This window comes from Lycorma delicatula, chromosome 7 (genome assembly GCF_047948215.1).
Source record: "Lycorma delicatula isolate Av1 chromosome 7, ASM4794821v1, whole genome shotgun sequence".
NCBI lineage: Eukaryota > Metazoa > Arthropoda > Insecta > Hemiptera > Fulgoridae > Lycorma > Lycorma delicatula.
Genome location: NC_134461.1, coordinates 53,358,952 through 53,384,752, shown reverse-complemented (window position 1 = coordinate 53,384,752; position 25,801 = coordinate 53,358,952). Strand labels below are relative to the sequence as shown.

The 25,801-nt window shown below is 29.2% G+C and overlaps 1 protein-coding gene across 3 annotated transcripts in view; it reads right to left on the bottom strand.

Annotated features, from left to right (window-relative positions):
- Ino80 (chromatin-remodeling ATPase INO80) overlaps positions 1 to 25,801 on the bottom strand; it is a 98,950-nt gene that overhangs the window by 42,328 nt on the left and 30,821 nt on the right. For all 3 annotated transcript variants that reach the window (XM_075371573.1, XM_075371570.1, XM_075371572.1), the window contains exons 6-14: positions 22,758 to 22,997; positions 22,541 to 22,639; positions 19,716 to 19,874; positions 17,080 to 17,249; positions 11,803 to 12,016; positions 11,582 to 11,669; positions 6,563 to 6,678; positions 4,791 to 4,966; positions 1,516 to 1,718 (exon numbers count right to left, since the gene is read on the bottom strand). In XM_075371573.1, coding sequence (XP_075227688.1) covers positions 1,516 to 1,718; positions 4,791 to 4,966; positions 6,563 to 6,678; positions 11,582 to 11,669; positions 11,803 to 12,016; positions 17,080 to 17,249; positions 19,716 to 19,874; positions 22,541 to 22,639; positions 22,758 to 22,997 — 1,465 coding nt within the window. The remainder of the gene's footprint in view (positions 1 to 1,515; positions 1,719 to 4,790; positions 4,967 to 6,562; positions 6,679 to 11,581; positions 11,670 to 11,802; positions 12,017 to 17,079; positions 17,250 to 19,715; positions 19,875 to 22,540; positions 22,640 to 22,757; positions 22,998 to 25,801) is intronic.

The following is a 25,801-nucleotide window of genomic DNA, read 5'->3' as shown; positions in this document are numbered from 1 at the left end:
GTGTCATGTGCACGCTCAATGTTTTTCTCATCTCAGTTGTCCGGCTCCTCCGTCGAGCATAAAAATCCGACACTCCGTTACAGCAACACACTGTTCCCGTACTGTACTGAAAGTCTTCGATGAATTTCAGTCCCTGATACACCTTCCGACCACAAAAAACGGATCACTGAACGTTGCTCTTCTTTGGTGCAAACAGAAAGCGGAGCAGCCATGGTTAACGACAGGGCAGTGATAATGGAACTAACCTAGCAGCATCAAAACCTGCACAGACATAAAAACAATTAAACCATGCATGCATCATCTATGCAACACGATAGTACACCCAACATAAACAAAAATATAACTAAATTGCAGATAATAATTGACTTACCCTTGTATGATTGAGTTTATTTATATATTTAATAAAATATAAACATATATTTAACTATGAAAAAATAATTACATATAAAAAAGTGAAGCGAGACATATTTTTGACTGCTTGAAATGCCAAGATTCCTTGCTTTCAACAACTTGCTATGCAAACTGCTGAAGAGTTAATAACTTACAGAATACAAAGTTTGTTCAAGAAGTTGAACAACACTTTTAAATAATACACAGCATACCAATCTGAGGTAGTAGAAGCATTCTGTCTTTGGTGTTGCACAGTAACACACATTGTGACACATCTATTATTGGTTGCATCAACCTAATACAGTTATTCACTGAACTACTGCTCTTAATGTGCATGGACATTTTGTGATATTCCAGGTAACCGATAGCAAATCAACAGTAACTGTTTTTAACTTTATGAATATTTTCAGAAAGTCAAACCTTGAAATCCATTAAACAAGTTTATTGTGATCACAGATAATAACCACATTTAAGAGAGCCTTCAACATAAAGTGGTGATTCTCACAATGAGTGTGTTCATATAATTATGTAGTTTGATTATAATTTAACAAAATCAAAAGAGCATGAAAAGATCACACTATATCAATATCACATTTTTATGAAAAAATTAGAAATGCAGCTGCATAGTTTTCCTATGACATGTCTGTCACACATCACACATTTTTTTCACAACATTTTGGCCAAAATTAACACAACTTTGCTTCTCAGCCACCTTCTTTATAAACCAGTTTTGACAAATATTTCTTATTTTCCAAACTTAAATCCTCTTTGAAAGGATAATTTAAAATGACTGAAGAAAATGTTTAATCTTGAAACAGATTTATCAAACACTTATTAGGAGTGAAAAAATGTTGGGATCAATGCATAACTGCAGGAGAAATACTTTCAAGTAGATAAAAAGTGATCTTGATTATAGTTTAAAACAGACCTCATCTTAATTTTTTATAGATCAATAGTACTATATCACAAGTAATAAAGCATATAACATTTATTAAGGATAGATGACATGCTTAATTTCAAAATTGTCTTATAAAAAAAAAATCTTTAAATTAAAAATAAAATACTGAATTATTACTTAACATCCTAAAAAATTGAAAAAGGTAATAAAAATTGCTTTATAATTACTTTCATCAATGCTTGTTTTATTCTCGGCATGACTCTCAATATCTTTAGAAAACCATTCATTGAACTCATCATGTGAATCAAACATTGTGGGCATAATGAAATGTAATAAAGCCCAGAGTTCTGCCATGCTGTTTTGGATTGGTGTACCAGACAACAGTAATCTATTACGACAACTGAATCCCAAGAGAAGTTTCCATCGCATACTGTAACACATCATGATTAAAGTTTTTCAATATTATAATAAGTTGCAAACAATAAACGGTCAAAAATGGCAGAAATAAATGGAGAATAAGAATTTATTATACTCTCTCTATTGTCAAAAACTGTAATGTTTTATAAGCAGGCATTCTAACAACATTTGAAGAAAAACATCTCACATCAAGAAAATAAAAGTTTAAATAAAAAAATAAATAATTTTCATTCCATTTCATACTTAAAAATGAACTACCAAAAAATTCAGTTACCATTTAAACTGACACACTCAGTCCAGCAGCCTTTCCTTCCATAAAGTAAAAGTATTTTTTTTAAATCACTAGTTTAATTATACTGTAGCTATGTTTAGGAAATTGCCCTCTGTCCTTTGGAACACTATACATAAAACTAAACCTACTGAAAAAACAGGCATTTATAAAATGATTTATAAAAATAATAATTATAATTTAATATAAATAAGGCAAAGTAAAGAATGATTGATGCTGAAATAAAGCAAAAAGTTTGTCTCATTATTCAGGTAGGCAACCAGAGACATCACCATTAGCCCAACAATACCTGAAAATTTGGTACAAAGCAAGATTTTTAAAAAGTCTTACTTAATATGAACTAGACAATTGAGACACTTTTATACACAATCATGTAGAAAACTTTATACTGCACAGTTGGGACCAGTAAAACTTTTAGAATTTTAAATTCATTAAAAAGATTTTCTGAGTGTAATAGTACTTATAAAACATTATGAAATTAATATTTTTAACAATGTTTGTAAAACATTAATAAAAAATAACAGCTGTTTGTTATGTTTTTAGGTAATCTCAATTGGAACCATACAGTCTAAGCCTCTGTGAACCTCTTGACAAATTGCTTTACACTACATAATTCATACCTCTTTGTAGGAATGCATAAGATAAAATTTATCTTGAGAAAGATAACAGATAGCATAAACATTAAATCAAATTAATGTCCTTCACCATGAACAACATTTAAATAATTATCCCTCATTTAAATAGATTGTTTAGTAAGATTTAGGTATGAACGAACATAGGTATGAATTATGTAGTCTAAAGCAATTTATGTTAAGAGGTTCAGAGGCTTAGACTGTATGGTTCCAATTGAGATTACCTAAAAACATAAACAGATGTTATTTTTTATTAATATTCTAGAAACATTGTTAAAAATATTAATTTCATAATGTTTTATAAGTACTATACTATTAAATTGTAGATTATTTTTTAATTATTTCTTTATTTATTTAATATTTTTTCATACACAATTTCCTTGGAACCTAGAGATTATGAACAATCAAAATGGTCAAATAGTTTTAGATTTAAGTAAAAGAAAATTTATGCTAATGGTTTTTGAGCATTTTCAGTTTTCCTACATACTTTAAGAAAATAACTATAATTATTAAATCCAAAGCTAATACTACTTTTTTAAAAAAAACTCTCAACAGTTTTATAGCTTAAAAAAGATCAAAAAACTAATAACAGACCACAGATAGATTGATTTCTATAAGATGTTTTAGTTTAGGTCTGGAATACGCAAAATGATTTAATGAAATATATGGACGGGTGGCCAAGATTTAATGCTCAATGGAAGGTATGAGAAACAAAATGTCGCACTAAGCGACAGGTGCTGCCATTTTGTAGTTTCATTCCCCTTCTACTAACATTCCAAACTTACTGTACTACACAGACTCATTTTTCACCAATGTTATGGAATCAAGTACGTCTGTTATGTCAATACATCTAAAAAAAGGAATGTGTACTAAATGGTCACTGTGAAGGAATATAGATGTAAGCTTTTTCAGTACATAAATGTACGTTAATGCCATATTTGTTGTTTTACAGAAAATAAATCTCTTTTCATTTATGAGTTATGAGTGACAGTGATTGCATTCCAACCACCTCCTTGTATTAAATATCAAGCATAAAACAGAAATTACAAGAGCACATTACACAAAACTAAAATAGAAATAAAATCATAAATAAAACATATCAAATAGAAAAATCGAACACTTTACATCTGCTTCAGACATTAAGACTTCACAAAACTGATTTAACATCAGTAATATATAAAATTGAGAATTTTTTTAAAGATCCCAAAGAGGTTCTGTTACCCAATATTACGATCTGAAATAAATACCATGAACCTATAAATATATTCTTCTAAGAAGACTTATTATATCCAAATTGTTTTAAATTCTTTTGTTTATCCTAAAAATACACATTATGCTTCAAAGGAGAGTTTACAATACACAGCCCCAACCAAAGACCTGTTAATTCTTGTCCCCTAAACAAATTAATTTTTTTCTTTTAATTTCACTTCAGAAAAATTAAACAGCTTATACAGAAGTGATTTAGACAGTGACTCAGAATACTACTTAATGTTGTAAAATACAAGCTCTCTTTTTCGCGCTATATGGTTACTTGTGTTTCCCATAAGGGGTCAATCATTTTAGTTTATGTTTATTAATTAAGTAACTAGAGACAGGTGCAGCCAGTCACAAATAAAGTTAATGGTGGGCAGTGGCTGTGGTGGTTGAGCCACAGTCCACATACTTTCACACCCCTTAAAAAAAAAACCGGAATTACAAAAACTCAAAATTGGTTTTTAAATACTTATCTGAAGAGTATTTGCAAGCCCAAATCTACTGAATATCTCATTTATATCAATAGTCTGAATTGGAAAATTTACAATCATTGTTCAAAAATGTTTTTATTAATCAATCAGTTCAAACCCAGCTCACATAGTGATAGATACTCACAGTTCACAATTCATAACTCAATTCACTAAAGTTTGTGCTACAACCAGCAAATCTCCAGTACTACATTATATATATATGTATACACTAGAAATGTTGAATGTTCTATACAACTTATTTATATTTACTTTATTTTAGACATTTTTCGAGATGAAATATATTCAAAAACCTTCTTAGTTATCCCAAGAAACATGGGTAAAAATTTAGATGCAAAAGATCAGGTAGTTTTTTGTTTATCCTGAACAAAAAAAAAACCTTCTTTCCTCTTTATATAACAGTATATATAAGTTGAACATACCTGTTTGTACTTTTAATCGCTTGAGCTTCATCTAATACCAAGTACTGCCATTTTATACGATTAAAATATTTGAAATCAGTTATGACTAACTGATAACTTGTTATCACTACATGAAAACTAGCCTCTTGTGTGTGTAAACCTTTTTGATCCCAAAATTGACGCAATATTTTTCTTTCCTAAAAAAAATTAAAGTAAAATACAAATAAACTACACTAGACAGCATGTCAGAAAATATTTGTGAGGAAAATAGTATAGCATTGTAAAAATTGTTTTCAGTATATTAATACTAAAAAGAGTTATACCACTATATCAATAAAAGGAATTCAAGTGTACTTTTTCAATTGAAAATGACTTGATTGCAATTTAACAGCAAACCTCAGACTTTCATCAAAGAAGGTTTTATTTTACCTATGTATTAATTTGTTCATAGTGCCATTCCATAACACTTTACTGGGCAATGACATTCTAAATTTACTATGGCTTATACCACTGACTCTTAGCTGAGGCTTCTACATGCAAACATAAGTTAAGAAAACTATTTGTTCTAGTACTATGCTAAGCAGTAATCAGTAAAAAAGTACTGAATGTTCTAGTTAAATGAATAATTTCCTTTTTGGTAATCCAGTGACTACTTTCTCAATTTCAAAAATAACAGATCATGATAAAATATGAAATATTAAAATATAACTATTAGTACCATGGAATGTAGTTAGTAATTCTTGGGTTCCACTAAATAAAATAAATTATACTTGTTATACCATGTATACTAATTATTTTTTATATTATTCTTTGTTTCTTTTTTATGTTAAGTAGACTGTAAATAAAACAAATACCGATTCGAATTAACAACTGTATATCAACATGTTCATGATTTAATTTAATTTGTATTACATTATTGAAAAATATATATAATTTAATGTATGTACATGTCTACTGTATGATGTGTGATTTTGACCGAACAATATGAGTCTTCAAATGACAGATCGAGACTAGACTAGACAAGATGAGATAGGACTGGGCTGCTTTAATGTATATAGTGTAGATGGAGCCAAGTCAATTGCCAGGAGCTGTGCGGTATAGAGCTGAGTGAACTGCCAGGAGCTGTGTGAATCGTCAGGAGCCGAGTAAATCTCAAGAGCTGAACTTCAATATACTGCCCGTAATAATTTAACACATATTACAATAATATAATAGGATTATAACAATAATAAGATATAACAAGCTTGACGACTAGGCCATATCGTACAGTTGCATGTTACGCACTAACAATTAATAAGTAAAAACACATGTTTAATAAAATACAAACAAATTATGTTGAAAAGAAGGAAAAACTAATATTTAGCATCACATGGTGCTAGACAGCAGTGCTGCCTGAACACTGCTCCCCTCTTACTGTTATTTACCTAAAACAATTAAAATATAACAAAAAACTAAAGTTTCAGGTTCAGGCTTCCAAACATAAACCAACTATCTACAAAACTACAAACTACCTACAAAATACCACTAATATCCTTCATTAATCGCATGAAAATTAAATATTCATTAAATGTAAATATGAATGATGATAATAATCTTCTTTTTTTTCAATTATTATTTTATAGTTCAGTTTCATACACCAAGAAAAGTTAAAACTAAAGGGGGAAATCAACTTAAATTACAGGAAAAGTAGTCAAAAGACATAAAGTAAAAGCCAAAATTATATTTAATAAAAATTACCTGTAAGTTTGAAAAAGATAGAAAATATATTGGAATAGTAGTACTTTAATATTTACCTGAGGACTACCCCAGTATGGAACAACTTTAAAATCTGGAACAAACCTAGCCACTTCTTGTTGCCAATTATGAAGAGTGGATGCTGGTGATATTATAAGAAATGGCCCCCAAACAGCTGAAAATGAAGTAAAAATTAAAGATGTAACAATAACAAAAGCCACAAAAATAATAGCATAATAGATATGATAATTTTTCAAAATGTAAAGCTTGAATGATTTTAATTAATCTTATCTGTTAATTATTAAAGGCATGTTATATCTTTACCAACAATTTCACTCCCTACAAGCAATGATGCCAGGCAAGAAGGATTGTTTCTCTGTTAGACAAGTTGATCTTCAAACACAGTCTTCAAACAGTGGGTTTCTCTTGACCATTGTGAACTAACTACTCAGATTCTTCCATTTCAAGAGTATTTAGATAAACTTACTGAAAATTTAAATCATCTAAAAAGGCATCATATTGTTGCAAAGAAACAAGCTAATTTCCTGGACATTAAAAAGGAAAATTTGTTGAAGGGTGAATGTATTGTAATGGTTGATTTCTCTCAAAATTTTCCTTTTGTGATACAGGATGAAGTCCAGTCATATCACTGGTCAAAATGTTATGCTACAGTACATCCATTTCTTATATTTTAATAAAGAAGGAAAACTACAAAGCTAAAGCTACTGTGTGATTAATGAGTACTTGAAGCACAATACTACATCATTCTTCTGCTTCCAAAAGCAAGTTATAATGTAAAAACACTGTTACCACAAGTTAAATAATTTTTTTATTTTTCTGATAGCCCCTCAGCCCAATATAAAAACAAAAAAAATTCATAAATTTGTGCTACCATCAAGCAGATTGAAATCACAGCTGAATGACATTTTTTCCTCATACCATGGAAAAGGACCATGGGATTGTATTGGTGGAACTGTAAAAAGGACTGTGAGTAAAGCAAGCCTTCAAAGGACAGTCAACAATCAAACTGTTACACCTGAAACATACAATTATTGCAAAGGCAATATTAAAAGTATAATATTTATTTTCTGCTCTAATAAAGATGTTCAAGAGACTGAAGAATATCTCAGTTTTTGTCATCAGGTAATCACCACAGTCCCAGAAACAAGAACCTGTCACAGTTATGTTTCAACAAGTCAGAAATGTATTTTGAAAGTCCAGCCAACCTCTGAATCAGAAACATTTACATTAGTATCAGTACACAAAGACATTAGTGTGTCTGATTGCTTTATAGGTTTACCAAAGCCAAATTGTAAAAATTATGCTGCGTATATGATGGTAAGAGGTGGTTAGGCCAAGTCATTGAAATCAAAATACATGAAAATGAAGAGGCATATCGAATACAGTATTTCCATCCATAGGGTCCTGGGGTACTTCATTCAAGAAATTATTGAGAGATAATCAAGCATTGATTCAACTGGAAAATATTTTAAAGATTCTCATGTCTTCAGAGCTTTTTCTATCAACTACTGGAAGAGGACACAACATTACACCAAAGATGAATGAGGACTTATCAGTTCTGCTCAATAAAAAAATGGCAGGAGCACTAAGTTATGCTAACTTATTAAGTGCAAGATTTATTCATAACTTCCATTAGCAGGAGTAAAATAAGGTAAAGTGAATTGAACAACTTGTTAATGTATTTGAACTGTTTATCATTGTTTAATTATAATTTATCATTCTGTAATTCACTTTATCAATTTTGTAATTGACTATTTATTAATTATCAATTTATTTATTCTAATGAGTTTGTTTAGTTGTAATTTGTATAATCTGATTTAATAATCTGTTTTTATTAAATGCAAGGGTTCTTACAATAGCAATACAGTTAGTACAAATTGCACCTCACTTTGTCTTTTCCCAGTTTCTCTACACCTAAATTAAAAATTTCTCTAATTAATAAAATTAAAAATAGATATCGCATAAAAGAGAAATTCACTGCTAATTACTTTATAAACAAGTGTACATTACCTAACCACAATATTAACACTACCAACAATTCACCACAACACATTGAAATCAAAACATTAACTTAGCCTCTACGATGTTTACATTCAGGTTACGCAAACATTCATGTCCATGCATGTCTATTCACTTTCATGTTTAAACATAAGTTTGTGTGTATCAGTCATACTTTAAGTAACAAACTATCTAGAATATAAGCTATCTCATTATATACATATCAAAATATTTTATATAGTAGGCCTACATTATTATCTGAAAAAATGCATGCTGTGAATGTTTCGGAATATTGTTTACGGTACGAAGGAACAGTGTTTTGAGCGGTTTTGATGGCTTCATTACTCGTTAACTCCTTTGAGTAACAAAAAACCATTATTAAATTACATTAAAAAGTACTTACTGCTGTAAACATTTCAGATTTTTGCCACATGTTTCACATATGGTTTTTAGACCCCAAAAATGAGACATTTTCAAAATCTTACAATTTGGCAGCCATATGTTTTTTTATTAAGAACACTGTAACAGTCCAATTTTTTTTTTTATAATACTACTAATACCTAAGAGTTAAAAGGTAAAAATAGGCTGTACATTATTCATTTTCAGCCCAAAACTTTAAAAAACAACAATTTGTAAACATAACTTCAGTAAATATTACAAGATTTGAATATGAAACAAAATGAATTTTGAGTACACTAAGATGAAATTACATCCTTACACTTTCCAAAAATCCCTTTTTGACCTCTGTATAATGTAAAATACGAATCCTACAGCTCATGGAAAAAGTGACGAAAATGGCTGTTTTTACTTGTTGGCAAGTTAGAAAACAGTCGATTACTCAAGAAATTTTTTTTTTAAATAAAAAAATATTTTTTGGCCACTAAAAGGTGGTTATATACCAAAGTTATTAGTTATATACCAAACATCACCAAAATCAAAAATAATGATGCAATAAAATTTAAACAAATTTTTTTAATTAAAATGGAATACCCCACCAGAAGCTGGTTAAGACAATGATTAAGAAATGGATTCTTATACTGGATATTGTATAACAAACTGTAAAAAGAAGAAGGATATACCAGATTGTGGACAAGGCCAGTCACCATTTTAATCTGCTCTTCAGCAGATCATTTAAAACTTACATTTATTATGTTTTAGAAAAAATTAGCTCGATAAAAAAAATTAAATACTGTATGCATTTACAAATTGATATTTAATGTGTACACGCACCAATAACTGGCATGTATATAGAAATTCACTTTTACTGAGTAAAGTAATTTTATTCGCAAAATTATATGTAACTGTAATGATGTAATTAAAATTTTAAAAATGAAAAATTAGTAATATATAATAATTGATCATTTAAAAATTAATATGGATGTGAACATAAATTAAAGTTGTATTATTTATTAACGGGCATAAATTATTTACAAATTAGAAATAAAATATTATTATCCAGTTACATTCTCAAGATAACAAAAAAATGTACTTCATACAATATAATGTACAAAATTGTACCAACCTAATATAAACATAATAAAAAAAAAAGCTAAGTAATAACATAGAAAGCAAGAAAACCCCAGAGGAAAGCAGCAATTTTATAGTTGTAATTTGTTTACCTTGTTGTCAATACCTTGTTTACAAATTAAATCACTAATTAGAACAAATAATAAAATACTACATGCAAAGCAAAATTATAAACTGCAAAACACACACACCCACACAACAAAAATAATGAAATCGAAAGTTAACACCCAATAGATATTTCTAGATAAATTTATCAAGTTTAGCATAAAAATTTGTTTTTGTTCATTTTTGACAGATATTTATTTATATTGTAATTTTTACGTTTGGTGTGCAGTGATGCATTTTACAAACATTGCACTTAACAAAACTGTCAAAAATTAAAATTTACATAAAACTGAATATCTAAAGTAAGCATTTTCCCCTAACTATTGCTATTGTTTAATAGTTAATTTCGTAAAATTTCAATTAATTATGATTGGTTTTTTGTACTTGGTGAAAGTTCCAAAATACGTTTTTTTTTTTAAAAATAATGGTTTTAAAATTACTAATATTTAAAAAACAATATATTTTGCTTTGAAACTTATTACATTCATAAATAATCATCTAGAATGTATTCGCATAGCTATTTTTTGATTTTTGGAATTTGCAGGCCTTAAAAAACAAAAAACTTTGACCTGACAATATTATACTATAATATGTTATTCCTAAATGAAGCAAATTCTTTTAAATTTACCAAAAGTTATTCCTTTATCATAACTTGATGGCATTTATCAATGACATTTTGATTTTTTGCATTATCTATCGTAGATCAAAAGTTGTAAGTATTTGTTTATCACGTGTTAAAAAGGTGCTGCTGACCTACAGCCAAAATAGTGAGAAAACATGATTTTTAAATTTTATTTTGCTTATAAGTAAATGTCAGAATGGTAGTGAGGCTTAACTTTAGTATGTTAACTGAGACATGCTTAGGGATCTTTTCCACCTGGCCTGATCGACAGGAAAATTTTATCCTTATATTCATGTTTTGAATCTAATGTTCCAATATATACCAATAATATTGTTAACAATGATATCAAAAGCAAATTAGTAAAAGAAACATCATATTCAAGCAGAAAATACATCTCCTAACATTTAAAACTCAATCAGAATATAAATTAACCAAAATATTCAGAAATTTGTATTCAAAATACTTTGAGCGCTAGACAATAATTCTCAGAATACAAGACATCAGAAAAATAAGTAAATACTACAAATTTTTAACAGAAAAATGCTGAAATTAGGTGAATGCATTATTACCATATGCAACTAGGTTAGATAAACATATCTTAAGTCATACAGGGTTGTGGTAATTTAGCAGCAGAAGAAAGTGTGTAATAAAAAATTGTTAACGGAACAAAAATATAAAAATATTAAAATATGGGGAGATAAATATGTAAAATAAAGAAGAGAACTGAAAGGAATAGTTTATTATACTTCAAACCAGCCAATATTAATGAACAAAATTAAAATAATAATAATGTAATTTAACTTACAATACTTTTCAGCAATATGGCAGAGAAAAGCTATAGACTGAACAGTTTTTCCCAAACCCATTTCATCAGCTAGAATTCCATTAATACCCTGCAAAAAAAAACACACGTACCTTAAACAGAAAATTTATGGGACATTGTAACAAATCAAAGAGCAGCACATTAAAAATATGAAATAATTTCAACAGTAAAATTTAATTAAAGTTTTAAAAACACATAATTACCTGGTCATAAAGATTAGCCAGCCAATTCATCCCTTTTAATTGATAGCCTTTAAGTATCCCTTTAAATATTGCAGGTTGTGGTCTTTCTTCATCAACTATTACATGTGAATCATTTTCCATATCAGATTTATTTGAACCAAACTGTTGTGTTCTCTGTTCTTCAGCTTGAAAAGCATTATGAACATTCTGTTTTACCTTTTCTTTTATCACATCACTGATAAAATGTAACACAATAATAAAACAAATTAATAAAAAATTAACTTATTGTCTGCAAAACATACACTTAATTAACAAAATATAAACAGAATATTTTGTTTTTGTAAAAAGGAATGGATAAAACATTTAAATATTATTAAAAATTACAAGTAATTTACTTTCTAATTATATTAAAGCTGTTCCTAATTATTCAGTGGAGTGTCCAATGATACTGTTGTTAAAGACATCAATCTCAAAATGAGGTGCACCTCACAGTAGTTTTTATTTTTTTAAAATAGACTATAGAACTAAAGGGTTTTCTAATTTAAAAAAATACTAAAAAGATCCTGTGTTTAATAAAAATATATTACTTTTTAAGAATACCACTTACACATCCTCCCCTGAGATAATGAGGTCATTAGCTCAGGGTGCTATTCCAAGTTAGATGCTTTCTCTTTTCATGATGAAGTGAGATAATTAGATAAGACCTTTAAATCAGGACTCCGATTAATTATGAAATGAAGTGAAATTCTACAAATGTAAAAATCTATTCGCAATGACAAACTCGCAATGGTATTTGGAGTGTGTAAATGACATCTTTTGTTATCTATTTGTTGGTTTATTTAAAATTTTGTAACTGATGTTGATGATTTTATCAAATTTACTTTGTAAATTTGTTTAACTATACTAAAATCTTGATTTTGAAGCTAATGTAAATTTTGCATGATGTAGTCTTTGCAAGTGTTTTTATGTATGTGGAATCGATCAATTTGTGTTACAGAAATACAAGTAACTCAGAAATCCAATACTATGAATCCATCTATGCGAAATGTTTAACAACCTGGAATTATACAAAATTATTCATTTTTCTTGGAAAAAGTTCTTATAAAAATAGGTTTTATCAATTATAAATAAAAAAAAAATGGGAATATTATATTACAAAATGTCGTATCAATTGTAAATTATCACTGATAATTTAAATTCCTAACCAGGAATTTAATTTATTATTACATGACAAAGACTTTTAATATAGAAACATAATTATTTCATTAAAGTTTACAATAAATGAAGATATTCTAAAAGAATGTTTGGCTCAATTTTGATTTTCACAGACAAATATACAAATCTAAAAAACTGGACTCATACAAATTCCCCTCTTTTTGTTCTCCTAACTGACAAGGCATCTTACCCCCCTGGACAACAAATACCTACTCAAATTCCCATGCTTCCTACTTGGTATAACCAACATGTTCTCATCTCTCACTCAATCATAGTCCATGTTATGATTAAGTGGTTGAAAAGATGCACAAAATTAGTTATCTTTTATTGTTATTATATCTATTCGTTTAAATTATTATTACACTTTAATTAATTGGATTATTTTAATTCATTATATATTTTTTCTTTTTAACTACTAAGTAAAAATGGTTAAATTACTGTTACAACAAATCATTTACATCCTATCAATTGTTAAAAAAATAGTTGAGGGAATATTTTAAAAAAAGAGAAGAAATTGGCTTCTTTTTTCTTCATCTTCAGCACATTTATTAATAGAATGGTTTTTTGCATAAGAAAGTTTGTAACTTATTTCAAAGATTTGAAAAAGCTGCATGTCACACTAGAAAGAAAAATGTAGAAGGAAAAACTGTATCAGAACTTGATGATTTTGATGCACTGAAATACTTACAAAATTTTTAGGTATAAAGAAATTTGGCAATTTAAAATCTTTTGAAGAAAAGTTGTATAAGGTGGAATGCCTACAAAGTAAAAGGTTCTGATAATAGATAACATAACATTATATCTAAATGCAATTTTTTCTTAATTTATAACCAAATTAACAGTACACATTTATGAGTCAAAGCAAGGGAAACAGTATCAAAATTATAAACATTAGATAATGAAGAAATACAGAAAGGAGGTTTATGGTTAATTATAGAAGAACTGTTGAGATTCAGAATGATTCAAAAGCAAGCAAGTGGTCACATATTACTTGAATGATAAACAGGGGAAGTACCAGACACTGTAAAAAAATTTTTTTTAAATTCTGTTAGAACAATAATACTGTCAAAAAATTTTAGCAGAATTTGATATCAGTAATGAACAAACTCCATTTCATTATGTTCTATTAGATAAAGCTCCCATTTAAACCTCTCTAAAAGAAGTATAATTGATTAATTACAAAGACCAACTTAGAAATAAAAACTGACAAATTAACATAAAAAAATGAAATTATCTGGTTGCAATCGCTACCTTTAAAATTAATTTAGATGTACGTTAAAGATAATGCAGGCAACTGAAACAAATTCTTCACATTTATTAAAGTTGAAGGATGGTTTAAGAAACATTTAATGAAGCAACTACAGAAGACTGGTTTAAATTTAACACTCTTTCACAATATTCAACATAGGAGATCTCATAAATTTAGTATAAAGAGTCTGCAACAGCCTGGACTGTTTAGCAGTATAGTATTTAGCATATTTAGACAAATTAGTCTGAAGGATTATCATATATTAATAGATAACTTGAAGCTTTTAATAAGGTTTTACACTTTTAAATAACATTCTTTAAAGTGAAGGTTTTTGTATGCAGTGCTGGTTTTTGTATTGCCTATAATTATTTTAATTAGATATGTGTATTTTATTAGATATATATTATTAATCACACAATAATACTATGTACAAGAAAATAAGAATTAAAAAAAAAAATAAATAGAAAATTATTTGTAAAAAAAAAAATCATATTAGAAATATGTAAAATTTTAAAAATAATTTTTAAAACTGTCTCTATTTAAATAAAAATTATTTGAAGGTTTCTTATGCCATGTAAGTAAAACCATAAATCTATAAAAATGCCAATTTTTTTTTATAGTTACTTCTTGTTTCAGAGGCAAGTATCATCCCCCTTAACTGAAACTTCTGGGACTAAGATATTTATTCATTTTTAAATATTAATAGAGATATTTAAAACAAAGTTAGCTACTTATGAATAGGTAAAATAGATTGTACGTAAATTTCATAAAAAGGTATTACGTTTGTAATAGGTAAAAGTGTGTCTAAATCCCAGACACACTTTTAGTCATCTTCTAAACAAAACGCCGAACACTGTTATAGAAGTCAGCATCCATGACAGTATAGGTTGTTTTCTCCAACCAGTTTTCAAGTAACTGCCTGGTCTGGGTGAGTGTACATACATGTGATCAATTTAAAAGTACACTGCTATTTTCTTGGTGAATGTTTACATCAGAATTTGGTGTAGCGGTAATATTTAATTTTAATTAGGGAAATTTAGTGTATTACAGTTGGTATGTGAGGGAAAGATTGTTAAAACTGGATCGTAACTGACTCAGTAGCTGGTTACATCTATCAGTACACGATTAGTTGTTTGAACAGTGTTGAGTCAGTATGCGTTTATCAATACAAGAAAGTGTTCATTCTCAAACTGTATTTCGCCAAGCATTCTTATATTCAATGCATGAACGAATTTGCTGAAAAATTCAACAAGGTGGCACCAACAAAAAAAACTATTGAAAAATTGATAAAAAAATTACATGATATGGGTTCTGTTAGTGACAAAACACGAATCAGGAAGAGGACAATTTTAACAGATGTGATGAATACAATAAAAGAGAAAATTATTGCACCACGCACAATTCTCTTAGGAAGTTAAAAAGTGAGTATTTCATACAGATCGGCTCATACAGCGGTCGGCAAAATTTTAAAGTTTTACCCATATCGTATTCCATGAACTCCATGAAGCTGATTACCAAAAAAGGATTTATTATTGTCAGTGGTTCGAAAACTTTACACATGGTAGCATATCAAATTTAGATATACTTCTCTTTTCTGATGAGGTTTGGTGTCACCTTAATGGATGCATAAAAACAGCCAAAACTATCGTGTATAGCATTCATTCAGAGTTTCTTCATGAGTTTTTTGGGGATAGGCTGATTTCTAGAGGTCGGTGGCCACCATGATCCCCAAACCTCTCCAGTTTAGATTTCTTTCTATGGGGTTTTCTAAAGGAAAAGGTTTATCAAAACAATCCTCATACGCCAGAAGAACTTAAGACAAACATTAGTGCTACAATATCAACAATTACGCCTGGGATGTTAAGAAACTTATCTAGGTCAATGGTTAAACGTATAGATAAGTGTCTGGAACTAAATGGTAATCACTTTCAGCATTTACTGTAGATTAGTTGGTATAAAGTCAGCCTAAATGTAACAAATATGAATAAAACTAACTTTATTAAATAACGATGTACTTTTAAACTGATTACCCTGTAGATTAGCAACTGCAATCATCACTACCAGTTTACCAGGCCTGACATAGCTCCAGATAACATAAATGCACAGTAAACATGTAGTCTTGAACAAATTTAGGTAGACCACTCCTGAGACATATGGTTAATTGAAACCCAACCACCAAAGAACACCAGTATCCACATTCAAGCATTCAAATCCAAATAAAAGAAAGTGCCTTTACAAGGACTCAAACATGATAACTTTTGTCTTTAAAAATCAGCTGATTTTGCAATGATGATCAAACACTATACTAACCTGGTGGGTTATCAATGACAGTATAATAGCTCTGAGAAAAGAGTTCATGTAACAACTCATTTAGAATTTCCTAGATATGACTACTATTAAACATTAATTTTATATGCACATGAAAGTGTACACATGCACAGCACTACAGAAGAGGGTCAAAGATGCTGATTGCCTGCTTTGAAATATTATACTGTCAAAAATGAAATAAATGGTACATAAACACAAAAAATAAATTGTTCTGAGAAATAAATGCTTAAGTGTTGGTAATGAAGCAGAAAACAATAAGGAAACTGAAGTGTGACTATAATATTAAATTCTGATGATATAGAACTGTCCACCTCATTGTGGCGTAGGTACAAATGAATATTCAATAAATTAACATCACAATTTTAACACACTCAAACTCCCTCTCTCTCTCTCTCTCTCTCTCTCTCTCTCTCTCTCTCTCTCGCTCTTTCTCTCTATTTCTTTATCTCTATCTATCTATCTAATACATTATAATAAAATTATAAAAAAAAAGGAATATAGTACACCTATCATAATCATCTATTGAGGCAAGCCTTGGATTCTTCTCTTCTTCTAATTGGCTAAGAATTCTTAATTGTTCTTCAGCTGATGCATTACCAAGTTTTCGTGACATGAAATGAGCATACAATTCAGTTTGTGTAATAAGGAAATTTAATTTACGTTGCTGCCGTTTTGCCTGTTAAAAAATAAACAATAAACTTTATATAATCATAAAATTAAACTATTATCAAAATAACTTTGTACAATAATTAAAAAAAAAAGAAAACAAAATCTATGTGATCCTGATAACACATGTCAAGATATCAGATAATCAAGTAAACAGGGGACAGAAACTAATCAGTTATCTATGTTCAGTGATCTATGTAGGATATAAAACTCCAACCATGTATGAAATAACATTCTATGTGGGAAGTTTTTTCTACTTCAATAAATATAAAAAATATTCAATAAAACAAAAGTTTAAAACTAAGTTAAGTTTAAAAGTTACAATTAAAGTAATTCAATAAGTTCTACTCAATAAAAGTAAAAATAAAACAGCAAATGCAGTGACAAAATATCAATGTACAACACAATAAAACAGTATGTTTAAAAAATTATATTTAATGTAATAAATAATAAAAATCTACTTTTAAAAAGTAAGAAAGTAATAATACCCAAATATTTTCTTTTAAAAATATATAAAACACAACACTAACACACATTTATTTCAATATAGGAATACTAATCTCATTTTTTTATTATTATAAAAATATAGGATTTTTTCTTGCATATATCACACCAAAGAAGATTAAAAGGATGAAACATGACTAAAAATCATTTTTAAAAACAGTTAAGCATAAATACTTGATGGTTTACATGCTAATACCTATTAGTATTATGCAATTAATAAGTCCCAGTTTTCCCAGTAGACACAACCACCTAACTTATTGTGCAACTATTGCATTAAAAATTAGATTTTTAATCGGTTCACAGACACAATTCCTCTTCTAATCAAATTACAAGGTTAAACTGACTACAAGTACTAACCTTAGCACAAACCTAAATATTACCAAACTTATATCAACATAACCTGAAATAAGAGAACAAATTAAAGATACAGAAAATGGTGAGAAATGAAGATCTATCCTTACGGGAACTACTGTATAAAACAACCAACAGGCAAGGCATCCTCAAGCTATAAGCACCCATATCTCAGCTACAATTTCTTAAACATCCACTAGAGATCAGAATATAACTGACCAACAATTTTATAGCATCCAGCTAAATACATGATGTAACAATTGCTTTTCATCTGGAAGTTAAAATGAATTGTCCAAGATCATACCGAAGCCATGAAACTGCAACCCCATCCACATTCCCAGAACTGTGAGGATTGTAAAAGTATATGACAGATCATCCATTCAGACCCTCCCTCACTGAATTTTAAAACCATTCACATACACTTAAGAATAAATAGTATCATATTTTCTACCGACCATGTTAACTGAACATAGCAACAGCTCATATTATTTTATTAATTATATATATATATATATATATATATATATTTAATTCTTTATTAATTATTCTATATTTCAATACTAAAACACTGCAAGGCATTTCAAGATTTCATACTCTGCAAATCACATTTTCTGAAATGCTGTTTCCTAACTTACAGTACGGTCAAGAATTTCCAATCACAACAACAGAATGCATATATACAATTCCAGAAAGTCACTTTATACACAACCCTGAGATATTAGAAAATTTTAAAAATATTACTTTTATAAATTATTTACATAGAATGTTCATTTTACAACCAATTATTATTAAGAACAAAGAATGAAGAGATCCATTAGCCTTTTATTGATTATATCAAAGCAATTGAAACAACAACCAGTAAGCTTATGTTTGATATTTTAGAAAGAAGAAAAATTTCAAACAATCTCAAAAGTAATTCAATATATGTATAAAATTTCAATGGTAAACAAAACTAGGAATAACTAGGTTAGAAAAGTTCAAAGGATGGTAAGAAGTGATTTCAGTTACAAAATCTAAAGTAATGACCATTTTCTTGAGCATTTCCAGTATCATTACGCTCAAAAATAATAGAATAAGTTTAAAAGGTTTCTTCATTATCTTAAAAGCTAATAAAATACACAGTACAATGGCTTGAATGTTTTCCAATTTTGAAGTCTATTAAATAAAAATTGGTCTTCAGTAACTCTACTGTGGAAGAAAATGTTTCAAATGTAACAAAGAAAATAAATAAATTATCTAGACAATTAAATAGTTTAAAAGAAAGTTTCATGTTTTTTGTTTTTTTTAAAACTCAACAAAAAAGTATTTTCAAAATTTTTTTAACATAAAATTACAGTCACTATACATCTTTCCAGTCACTGTGCAAGCTGATGAACCTATAAATACGTGTGCATAAATCAAACATTTATTTATTAAAAAAAGTTTTCACATGTTTAAATCATAAAAGAAAATTAAACCAGTACAGTAAAGAAAGCAGTTAATGATAAGCTATCCATAAGAAAACGACACTACACATACTATCCGACATCGATGTTAGACTGATAATTATCAGTAGTTAACTGATAATTAAGAAATAATATTTAAAGTAATATCAATGAAATATATTATAGTAATTACTAACCTCCATCAACTCTACATCTAACTTTCTTTGTTCTTCAGCTTCTTTTTCCATTCTACGACGAGTTTCTCTTTCAACTCTATCATAACGTCTCCAATAAACCTGCATCTCCCTAGTTAATCGTTTAGCTCTCCATAATGTTTCTTTCATATTCCTTTGAGACTATAAACAGAAAGTACATTTAATATTTATATTTAATTTAACACAATAGAAAGAAACTTCATTACAAGTGTTTAGAAAACACGTATAATGTTTAGTATCTTAATTTCTGAAATAATTTATGTGAAATACCAAAATTGAATAACACATGCATGGTTATCAAACAACACAAATCGACTGGAGATGCTAATTTTCATTTTATTCTCTATTACTGCAGTGTTATTTGCCACTACACTCAATTAAACTTCTTAAGAGTAATTTCCAACTACATATATTATAATTGGTCTTGTTTTTTCACCCTGAAATTCTTAACAAGATATTTAATTTCATTCATAATATTATTTGTTTAAAACACTACTATGTGTTGGCTGTTTTTCACTTCAATTGCTCAGATTAACAAAATTAAGAACCTTCACAAATCTTGAAACGACAGTGAAAGTAATCATGGCTTTGACTTATTGTGTTGATATTTTCGAGTTACATACTTACATACACCAAAATATAACTCTTTAAATAAAAGGTGCATTGTAGCAAACAGAAAAATAAATAATACATTTAAAACATGGATAACACATGTAAAATAATCATAGTACAGCTCTGACATCAGACTTTTGATGGCCCTTGAGCAAGTTGAACAAGTTGCTCCAATCTACTGAGATCAATACCAAACATGCATAACTGAAATATCACAGCAGTCTGTTAAAACATGATCTATAAGCTCAAATGTCAACAGTCATATTGGAGCTTCAAGGCTACCATATTACAAAACTTTCATTACCACAAAAGTGTAAAGTAAATGAACTTATCACTAAAGTTCATTACCTAAGACATCCAATACATGAAACGAGCAACAATACTCAACCTATCACAGTTACCTATATATGTAAATCTTCTGGAAATTTCTATGGTATTTTTTTTACATTTTTTTGGAATCAGGGAGTCCAAATGACATTGGGAAATCATCAGGGATGAAACAAAGACATTTGAAAAAACAATCCATATCAAAATTTTGGACCAATCACTACAATTTCTCTTTATAGCAACAGCAATAGAGCTATAGCCAAGAAAATAAAAATTTAGCAGATAATATGGTTAATATTATCAAAATAATTTAATTAATTTGACATTAAGGATTTGGATTATCACTGGAATAAATAGACAAATTATTAAATGGTATTGGTCCATTAAAAATTAAATATTTTAATCAATCCACAACACCGATGTTTTATACTACTTCAATGTTAATGATTTGTTACTATCACTAGGAAATTATATCAACCACTTTGACCAGCAGGAAATATATAAAAATTCCAAGTTTCAGAAAGCAACATAAGAGGACTATTTTTTAAGTAAGGTCCATTTTTTAATTCAAACAAAACTAGTAAAGATATTGTCAAAGACCTTTTTTTTATCTCACTCTTTACACTTTATGCTACTTTTCTACATAGTTAACTCGTTTGTCAAACATTTATCATAGCGTTTTAGTAAAATTGTTTATGCTAATGTCATAGAATCAACCGCCTGAGAAGACAACCAGTTTTCAACCAATGTTTTTACATCTTCACAGTGTCAAACTGCTAACCACTCAGAAACTCCTTTAGCGGAACAGGTGACAGAACAGGTGATAATCACTCTGTGCAAGGTCCGATTGTACAATGGGAGATCCATATGCTCCCATTCAAAAGATCTGATTAACTCTACAGTTTAAGCAGCAGAATGAGGTTGTGCATTGTCAAGCAGCAACAAAAACTCCAGAAGACAGTAGGCCACATCGCTTATTCCAATAGCATGTCTAAGCTTCGTCAAAGTCTCGCAGTATAGCTGAATTTATTGCTGTCCTTTTGGGCATAAAATCAACTAACAGAACACCATGTATATCCCAAAACACAGATGCCATAATCTTGCGTGTTGACGTCTATTTGGCTTTCACTTTGACTGGAGATGTTGTGTGTCGGCATTCCAGTTGAGTGCCGCTTTGATGCTGGAGTGATGTGAGAAACCCATGTCTCATCCCCTGTGACAATGTGGTCCAAATGTCTATCTCAAAAATAAAATAGTGCTTAAAAGCACTAGCCATTCCCCTTCTTTGGTGTTTTTCAGAAAGTAGCCTGGGAACCCATCACAAACGAGCACAGTTTTTTGAACTAAGATATTTTAGAAACTATTTTATATAGCCTGACCTTGAAACTTGTAGGAATATCAGTGACAAAGTGGAAATGGTGAATCACCAATCTTCACAAATTTGTGCATCAACTTTGCACACCAAATCGTCTATGATTACAGAAGGTCGGCCAATCACAGTCCATCATGGACATTGTCCTGCCCGTCCTTACCCATTTACACACTTTGCTGTAACTCACTGTATTAGGGCTGTAAGCCTCGCAAATCTGGTGATGAATACATGCTGCTGATACGTTCCTTGTGGCCAAAAATCAAATCACAGACCATATTTCACAATCAGCGAGCCACTCAATTATTAGAAACTTTTCAACTTCAAAATAAAAATCGTACACAGTGATACTACAACTGCAAATGGCATCTTCATTTGTGCAAGGCATGTCGGGAGCCAGCTAATCGGATCTTACTTAAAAAATAATCTTCATACATTGCTTCCAGTCACAAAAAAAAAAAAATCTTTATTTGGTTAATATATACTACAAATACTATACCTGCATAGCTTTTTGTCTCCAATGACGCATACAATATTGAGCAACTCTTTTACAACTAGTTAAAATTTCTTTGTGATTATATGTTCTTGCTCTAATAACCTAAAATAAAAAAAATAAAAATCAACTTAGAAAAAAATTAAAATTTAATATTTTACAATCTTACAATTTAGCTACTTCAATAAAAACAATAAATATATTAGAATAAATCCAAACTTACTTTGCCAAGTTCTTTTTTAGCCATAACAGACCAAATCTTGCGTCTACGATATGCCATCACCTCTGGATCCTTACTTTGTTGTCCTTTCTTTTTATTACTCTTAGAACTCTTACCACTTCCTCCTCCTCCTCCTGCAGATGAGCCTATACCTCCAGCGCTAGCATTGCTACCACGAATGGAAGATGATGATGATGAAGTTCGAGTATCTTGTAATACCGATTCACGGCTAACATCAAATTCCTTAAAAAGAAAGAATTTAAATCAAAGTGAAATTATAAACAGTAAAAATTACTTTGCATCAAACAATTTCCTGGAAAAATATTTTATTACCACAAAATGCTTTCAGCTAATATATCTTTAGCATGAATTAAATATTTATGCTGACTTATACCGCCAACACACCACAAATCTTACTTGCTTTTCAATAATTTGGTGTAATTAAAATACCACATCTTTGCACCTACAATTATTTTATCATTAAAATTTTAAACAAGTGCCTCCACTGACAATAAATAACATTGACAAAAAAAAAGAAATAACAGCACTGAATATGCACCATGCAATGTCATATCCTATTTTTTGTAGCGTAGTAGTATTAGTTTGGGTTTTGTTATTGGATGTTTTGGTTATTTTTTACCCTTTTTTCTTCCCACTTTATCACAACTTAGTGTAACATGTGTGTTAACATAAAAACACGTTCAGAATTGTTTGTTTGTTATAAGATTTTTTTTACTCTTTGTTTTTGTTTCTACATTTGTTTATTCACTTTGTCACCTACGGCGAAAGGAAAATAGCAACTCTCCTTTGCCTAATAATTTCCTGATTCTTACTTACTAAAGATACAGAAAATTATCTACAAAAATGAACAAGAAGAGGATTATAGGTAAACCAGAATTTAATAAAAATCATGTAAATACTAAAATCAACATTCAATTTTTTTTATAAAATGTTTAAATTACTCAACAACCTTACTTGTAAAAAAAAAACCTTATCAATACATAACCATGAAACTGTGCAACTCTACAAATTTGACAATAATAACATTGTCAAACCTCAATGATCAAGCTCCTCAACAAGGACGCATTGTTCAAACTAAATTAATAATTTTCAGTTTTCAGTTCCTCCCAATGAAATGAGGTCATACTGAAATTTTTAAAGTAATATAATAGGTAAACTTGATGGTTTCTTATGATTTTTAACCTGAAAAACCAAATAAACAGGTCCCAGAACTATAATTTTCATGATATCCAATGTAAAACAGAAAAATTCAGTGATGAAAAACATGTTTATTTTAAGTTTGAAGCACTATAACATGTTAAATGACTAATAAATGAGTCAATTTTATTATCAAAACTTGTAGAGAATCTAATTCTAAGAAAATTGATGTAATAAAATTTAGAAAAAATAATCCAATTTTTATTATTAAAAACAAAGCAGAATAAAACTAATAGAAAAATGTTATAAATTTGTAAAAATTAGCAGCTGTTTTTAGAACAATAAATTTTGACCTTTAAAAAAATTAAAATACTTTAAAGCTTAAAATAAACCTTAAAATCTTAATTAAAATCAAAAAATAAAAATACTTAAAAAATTTATTTTTAAATATACTAACACTGTGGTTTATATTGTATTAGTTTACAATAAATTCCACCATTGATATCGATGCACTTTTCAAATTGTTCCTAACATATTCTCACACCACCTTAAATGATATCTTCCCGTTCCTTGTTGAGGAGAGCAGCTTTGAGAAAGGGAGTGATCAGTTATCATATGTGTCTACTTTTTTCTTGTATACCTCGCATTTCATCCATCCCCATAAACAATAATCTAAGGGAATAAGGTCCGGTGATCTACGTGGGCAATTTACTGGCCCTCTACATCCAATCCACTTACCAGTAAATTTTTCATCAAAAAAATTGTCTTCCTTATTCGTGAAATGTGTTGGTGCTCCATCAAGTTGAAAGTACATTTCAATTCATTTCCCCATAAGAAATTTTCAAGCACTATAAGAAATTCATTGTTTAAAAATTGTAGATAATTTCTCCCCATGATATAATGCTCTAGTATGAAAGGCTGGTTTTCAATCATCCCACACCAAACCTTCACACTGAAAATTATTGCTGGTAATTTGATTCACTACAGCATGTGGGTTTTCTTCAGACAACCTACGTGAATTCTGTGTGTTGTTTATGCCATTATGCGTAAAAGTAACTTCAACTAAAAATAGTATAAACAGAATTAAGTGATGATTATTGTTAACCCAATGACAAAACTACTGTCATCTGGCATGGTCACCCCGCTGGATGTGTTTCTGAACATTATAAGGAAGCAGTCCACGAGCATGTAATGTCCTCCATACTCTATTTTGTGGAATGTTGTGTCATGTAGAAATTGCGTGCTCGTTGTAGGACTAAGCTGCTTTAGGACCACCTGAAGGATGTTTTCTATTTCATCACCTTGTAACAGATGATGTTCAGATGAAACATGAGCGCTGGGAAGTGTACCAGTCTCATTAAGATTACTAAAAATTCTACAAAATAGTTTATGGTTTGGAACTACTCATCCAGGATACCTACACATTGGTATTATTCCATCTCTGTTGGAGCACTTCCATTGCAAAAGCCGTACATGAAAATTATATCAGCTTATTCAGCATGAGTAAAGAGAGGAATTTCACTTTTTTAAATTCAGATTCAATTGCAAAAATTAGGTAGATATTACAATAGAACAAACACAAAAACAACTACCTAACTTGAGTCTCAAAAATAATTAAACCACTAAACCGCTTAATCTTAATTATTAATATGTAACCAATTTTTTTTGGCGGAAGGTGAAAACACTTTTGTATTATCATTACTTGGAACAAACATAATGCAATATTACAAAAAACGTATTTCAATAATCATTAAATTGTCACATATACGAGGGTTATTTTTTTTTCAAGGTCGAATCGGTCGCAAAATAAAAGTTTTTTTTTTTCAAGGTCGAATCGGTCGCAAAATAAAAACCCACACAAAAATCAGATGAACCTTTGCGCATATGTG